Source organism: Austrofundulus limnaeus, unplaced genomic scaffold, assembly GCF_001266775.1.
Source record: "Austrofundulus limnaeus strain Quisiro unplaced genomic scaffold, Austrofundulus_limnaeus-1.0 Scaffold68, whole genome shotgun sequence".
In the NCBI taxonomy this organism is placed as follows: domain Eukaryota; kingdom Metazoa; phylum Chordata; class Actinopteri; order Cyprinodontiformes; family Rivulidae; genus Austrofundulus; species Austrofundulus limnaeus.
The window spans coordinates 1,733,107-1,739,204 of NW_013952470.1; the positions used below are offsets into that span (position 1 = coordinate 1,733,107).

Genomic DNA, 6,098 nt, shown 5'->3' on the forward strand with positions numbered 1-6,098 from the left:
GCTATAAACCCTGTGGCACAGCATAAGATTTTATCTTTAATGGCCTTTTCTATAGAGTTCATTACTTTTACTTTTATACTTTTATTTGAGTAAAAAGCTCGAGTTGATACTTATACTTCCAAAAAAGTATTTTTAAACCCTAGTATCTATACTTCTACTTAAGTAATGAATGTGAATACTTTTGACACCTCTGCCAATTATCCAATTCATACAGAGGGTCTGGAATCTCGACTATTGAGAAGTGATTTCTTGCTGGAGGTGTGGACTCTGTTGAAGTTTTGAATTGAATTGAATTGAATTGAACTGAATTGAATTGAATTGAATTTTTTTTTTTTTGCCAAATCTCCATTTAGAAATAGTCTAAAGGGGAAATGTATTACAGTTCAGGGAATAGGTTTATGGAACTGTCTGGATACTATAAAAACCTCCAAAACAATCTATATTTTCAAAAAGGTGATTAAGTCAAAGTTATTGGGAAAATACATTGCATTTAAATTATAATGTGTCCATGCAAATAGTTGGATCTGGACAAAAAAATATTTACCTGCAGTGTGAACGTAGCTTAATGCATCTTGTTTGGTCAGCATCAATGCCAAATCTTGTGGTTTCAAAATTGATCTTAATGCTCGTTTTGTTTTGCCAATTATCCATCCATTCAGGAATACACAATGGATGTGTTCTTTCGGCAGACGTGGGTGGATTGCAGGCTGATGTATGAGGGTCCAATTGAGATTCTGAGACTGAACAACTTGATGGTGACCAAAGTCTGGACACCAGACACTTTTTTCAGGAATGGCAAGAGGTCAGTCGCACACAACATGACTGCCCCCAATAAGCTCTTCCGGATCATGAAAAATGGCACCATCCTTTACACTATGAGGTATGAGTTAAATGTATACTACTGTATGTCACGGTCAAATCTTCAGCCCAACGTCAGTCAACAAACTCCACTTTCATAACTTAGTTTACAAAGAATTAAATACATTTCACACAACTTATATTTCAGTATTTTTGCTTATTTAGGATTTGAAAAGCAACAGATTTTGTTTGTTTTACAACATTAAAAGAGATTTAGAAAGAAGTGAAACCCAGACTCTCAGTGTAAACCGTAGAGATCTGTTTGGAGGCATACCAGATGCTACACATTTAAAGTTATACAAGCAGTCCTAAAACATTCCTTTTGTGCAGAAGGCTGTATTTTTAATAAATCATCTAATGGCCTGTCATAGAATACTACTTTTCTTTTTTATGGAATGCTGTGAAGCAAACTCCAGCTTAGTAGGTTATGAATCAAATATTGGAAGTTTGTAGTTTCTGTCTTTATTAGCTTGAAGGTGCTGAAGTGTAGAGTGTTTTATAAATTAGTTTATTTCTTTGTTCTGTATCAGGTTGACCATCAGTGCAGAGTGTCCCATGAAGCTAGTGGATTTCCCCATGGATGGACATGCATGTCCTCTAAAGTTTGGAAGCTGTAAGTCCACGACTGAGCCAGATCATCTCAAAACCTTATTTGTTCACATGCAGAAATATCAATAGATCATCACAAAATGTGAAGAAATAAATGAACTAACAACTTAACAACATTTGGTAAAAATGGTAAATGGCCTGAAATTGTGTAGCACTCAGTCAAGTCCCTTCGGACTCCAAAGTGCTTCACACAAAAGTCATTCACTCATTAATACAAACTGATGGTGGTAAGCTACAATGTAGCCACAGCTGCCTTGGGGCACACTGACCGAAGTGGGGCTGGCATGCACTGATGCCACCAGGCTATGGAGTTAAACCAGTGGCAGCTTACAATGATATTGAAATAGAGATTTGACATTGAAAAATTAAACATTGAAAAAAGAAACACTGAAAAAAGAAACATTGAAAAATAAAACATTGACAAATAAAAAGGGTCAGTGTATCTTTTGGTCAATGTATTTTCATTTTCAAAATGGATATTAAAAAACAAGAAACTATTGGATATTTGATTTTTGTTTTAAAATACTGAAATTAAAATTAAAATACAAAGCATCTCTCAATGTCAAAAAGGGATAAACAATTTTTTTAAAATGATTTGAGTTTCATTATCTGTTTCAGATAACAAAAGAAAAAATTACTTTAAGAAAAGGCTCGTATATTCATAATGCATGACNTTAAGAAAAGGCTCGTATATTCATAATGCATGACAGGTCGTGCCAACTTACTGTATCCTGATTTCCTGTGTGGCTCCTCCCCTAGTTTACCCACTAGGACACTGATGGATCTTGGAGAGGAGACTATGTCTCCCTCTTGGTTTGGAGGCGATGGACCGGACTTACAGCCACCTGGGGGTGACCTGTGTGGCTGAGCCTGGCGTGTCTCCTCCGGGAGTCATCAGGCAGGAGCCCTTAGCTCGGTCTCCAGCTACCCTCCTTCCAGTGGTCACTCCCTTCATGAACCCCGGCCTCTGGGTCGGCGTAGTAGCTCAGGACGCCTCCAGCTGCCGGTCACCACTGTTTACTGGTAGCCGCTCCCTCGTAGGATGTGCACTTCTTATTGTGACCGAGATGACATTTTTTGACCTGGACAATTGGTCTCAAGGGAACTGTTAAGGGGAGTTATCCTATCTCTCCAGGTTAATAACCATTAAAAAGGAACTTATTAGTGTTCTATGACCTCATATTATTACCTTTTGGCTTCAAAGTAACCATACTCATTATGTTAATACCTTGTTGCTCTAAGTAACAAAACTCTCATGTAATCAGAGAAAAACTTTAAAGGACAACTTTAAAAATCAATGTCCTTCCTTCATCTTAAGACACACTTTGACTCTTTTCTTCCTAAATCACCACCTTACATTTAAAAACACATTAATTATCACAGTACATTAGTTAAATCACACATTGCAATTAAGCATATAATAATCATTCAGGTTATATATATACTGTATTTGCCAGCATTAAAATTGATTAACTTTAATAATCACTTCTGTTCCCTCTGTTTCTTGACCTTCTTCTCCTCTTGGCCTCCACTTCGATCCTTTCTGTGGCTCCTCTTCCTGTCGCACTCTCTTCTCTGCTGAGGGTCAAGAGGGGGCTCTGCGGGTCTGATTCCAATCCTGGCGGTGATTGGTGTGGTCGGGTCTCTTGACAATCCCTATACAACAAACTGTTTCAGCACCAGAAGGGGTGCCTGCAATATCAAAGCTATTCAATGAACATCCCATTGCAAGTAAAAAACAATGATGTTTGTGGTGGAAGGATTTATCAAGAATGCAGAAACACGTTGGAATAAATGCACAGAAAGTCTGCGTGTATGGCCGTCAAATGATTTAATTTGAGCAACAACAGAGCAGAAGTCGATCAGAGAAATCTGTCAATTGTGGCTGGCTCGTCAGTGCAGAACAGCCGATAATATAACATCCTGTGACATGCGTACAACCAATCACCGTTCGCCAACTGTGAACCATCTAACCAATGACACAGCTGTCAGCCCCGGAAGTACCTTATCAAAATAAAAGAGGTCATGCATTTCTGGAGACTTGAAGTCTAGGGCAACAGATTAAAACAGCCGAAACTAGTTACTGTATCACATGAGATATGAGTACTGGACAGCGTCAAGGTAAAACAGATATACATAATTATTCCATAACAATGTTGACTTCCGTATCAATATATTTGGTATCAGATCAATATCAAAGTCGTAGTATCGCCCACCCCTCGCTGAGAGGAAAACTCCAGGGATGCAAACTGACAGAAAAAAGCACAGATTTTGTCAAAACTCAGGAGGGAAAAAACTTTCTGCTCACAGAACAACAATCATACAACACACTAATATAATGAATGTTGTCATATTTTGCTTTTAATTGAGAGAAATGGAGGTGAAGTGGAGGCAATAGCCGACGAGTATTCAGTAAAATAGATTTATTTGGTCAAAAGCCACATGAATTAGCTCTGCAAAACCTTTGGTCACAGAGCAACAATCATCATACAACTCATTTATAGACATATTTCTCTGTGTTTCAGCCTTTTATTTACAGAAATTAGTGTTTCATTTTGCAGAGCTGCCAGGCAAGCGCCCCCTCTGGTGGGGGAATAAATAGTCGCAGAATACAAACAAACGAGCCTTTCTTCGTTTCTTTCTTAAATTAATTTTCTTTTTTGCTATCCAAAACAGAAAATGAAACTCAAATCATTTTTAAAATTTCGTTTCTCCTTTTTTGACACTAAGATTTGAAAAATGCATTGTATCTTAATTTTAATTCCAGTATTTTAAAACAAGAATTGAATAACCACTTGTTTCTTGTTTTTTAATGCTCGTTTCGAAAATGAAAATCCAATGACCAAAAGATACACTGACCAAAACGGTCAGTCTTGTGGTGTTGTCTTGTGTTTTCTTGGTTCATATTTCACACGTCTTCTCTAATCTCTCTTTCAATCTTCCTCATTACATGTCTCTTTTTTCTCTTTATTTTTCTTCTTCACTTTTATTTAAAAATGTCACTGATGATGAAGAAACCAATATTTAGTTCTATTTTCTACTGAAGTGGCTTAAAAAACAAATATTGCAAATATTTGTATAAATTTACGCAAAAATGTCTAAATTCGCACAAAATATAAAGATAATACTTTTTAAGGCCCAATTTAGACAGTTTATCTGCTAAGCAAAGTTGATTTGGGGTTTAGTTACTTTTTAAAGTTGAGGTCTACCTCAGGTTCAATTTGGTAAACTTCAGGCTTAAAATAGCAGGCTGCAAAACAAGACACAGCTCATCTCCAGCCTAATCATTGGGTCATTGAGACTGTCAGCCATCAGCGTTCTAACGTCATTCCTATCAGTTGTTTGTAATCAATGCTTCTCCCAAGTGTTGCCCATCTTCTCCTTCCCTCAGTTTGTATTTAGCCAGTTTTTTGCCACCACTTCCCCACTGGATCATTGTATGATGTACGTAAGTTTGTTGCTACCACATTTGCTTTGTTTTTATTTATTTAACAAAGCAGTTTTATTTTAGAGTTCTTGTGTCCACCTGCTCCTAGGTTCAACCCCCACAGACCCTGACAGACGTATGATTGGCTAAAAGCTCTAAAGTAAACATACATTTCTAAAGGCTAACTACTATTATCAATAGAGAATCAATGACAGTGGTGACAGTGATTCTGTGTTAAATGAGTAGTGAAGAGCCAAACACAAAGTGACTGAACACTGTTACTAAGCAATAAAACATCTTTATTGTGAACACTGAAGCCGTAACTTAGCATTTGTGTTTATAGCAGGCCTCGTGGTCAGCAGAATTTATCATGATTCAGAAAGCTCTTGTAAAGAGGGAGCCTAGTCTTATCAGACAAGAGCTGAGATTTTAAAGATTAAAGCAAGAAAAGGATAAAAGAATAGTCTTTCTGTTTTTTACACCCACCCCATCTGCTGTCAGTTATCCAGTGTGATGACATTGCAGAGGAGAAATTTACATTTCTCGGCTATTGTCATCCTTCTCTTCCTCCCCATCCTGCTTATCCTGCTCTACTGCTGCCAGCATTCGGTCAGGATGAAGTGACCGTGACTCTGCAGTAGCCTGAAGTCAAGGAAAGGTCAGAATTCCTTCCTTTACCTCAGGACAGTGCAGACCTACAGTATGTAGCGTTTTTTCACCGTCTAGTCTGTGAGCTACTTTTCTTGCTCTCTGCCTTTCCTTCAGTTTCTCTCTCTCTCTCTCTCTCTCTCTCTCTCTCTCTCTCTCTCTTGTCTTTTCTACTTCTCCATCTGGACCTGTGTGTGCAGGCACTGCATTCCACTCCATGACACACCAGAGTCATTTAATTTAGCAGAACAGTTGGTATCCAGTCATTTTGGGGTCCCACAGGGAGAGGCAACAGCCATTAAGTTGTGCATGTACCTAATAGCTGGTATGCATACAGCAAAACATGCTGAGAAGGCAACATGTTAGAATAGGAGATCTCTTTCATTTTGATGGATCCTTAACCCACACACAGTAAAACATGACTGCAGAATTAGTTTAACCAAAAGAAAAACATGTAAACATTATTTTAGGAATATTTTGTTATTTATAAAAAAAAAGAACAAACAGAAAAATTACTATTGCAAAGTAATGTCAAAGTAATGAGCAGATAGAAAGC

At 37.6% G+C, this 6,098-nt stretch overlaps 1 protein-coding gene across 1 annotated transcript in view; it reads left to right on the forward strand.

Moving 5' to 3' along the window:
• The window catches only part of gabra4 (gamma-aminobutyric acid type A receptor subunit alpha4), a 42,089-nt gene that overhangs the window by 14,842 nt on the left and 21,149 nt on the right, over nt 1-6,098 (forward strand). The window contains exons 4-5 of the mRNA XM_014010326.1: nt 660-880; nt 1,389-1,471. Coding sequence (XP_013865780.1) covers nt 660-880; nt 1,389-1,471 — 304 coding nt within the window. The remainder of the gene's footprint in view (nt 1-659; nt 881-1,388; nt 1,472-6,098) is intronic.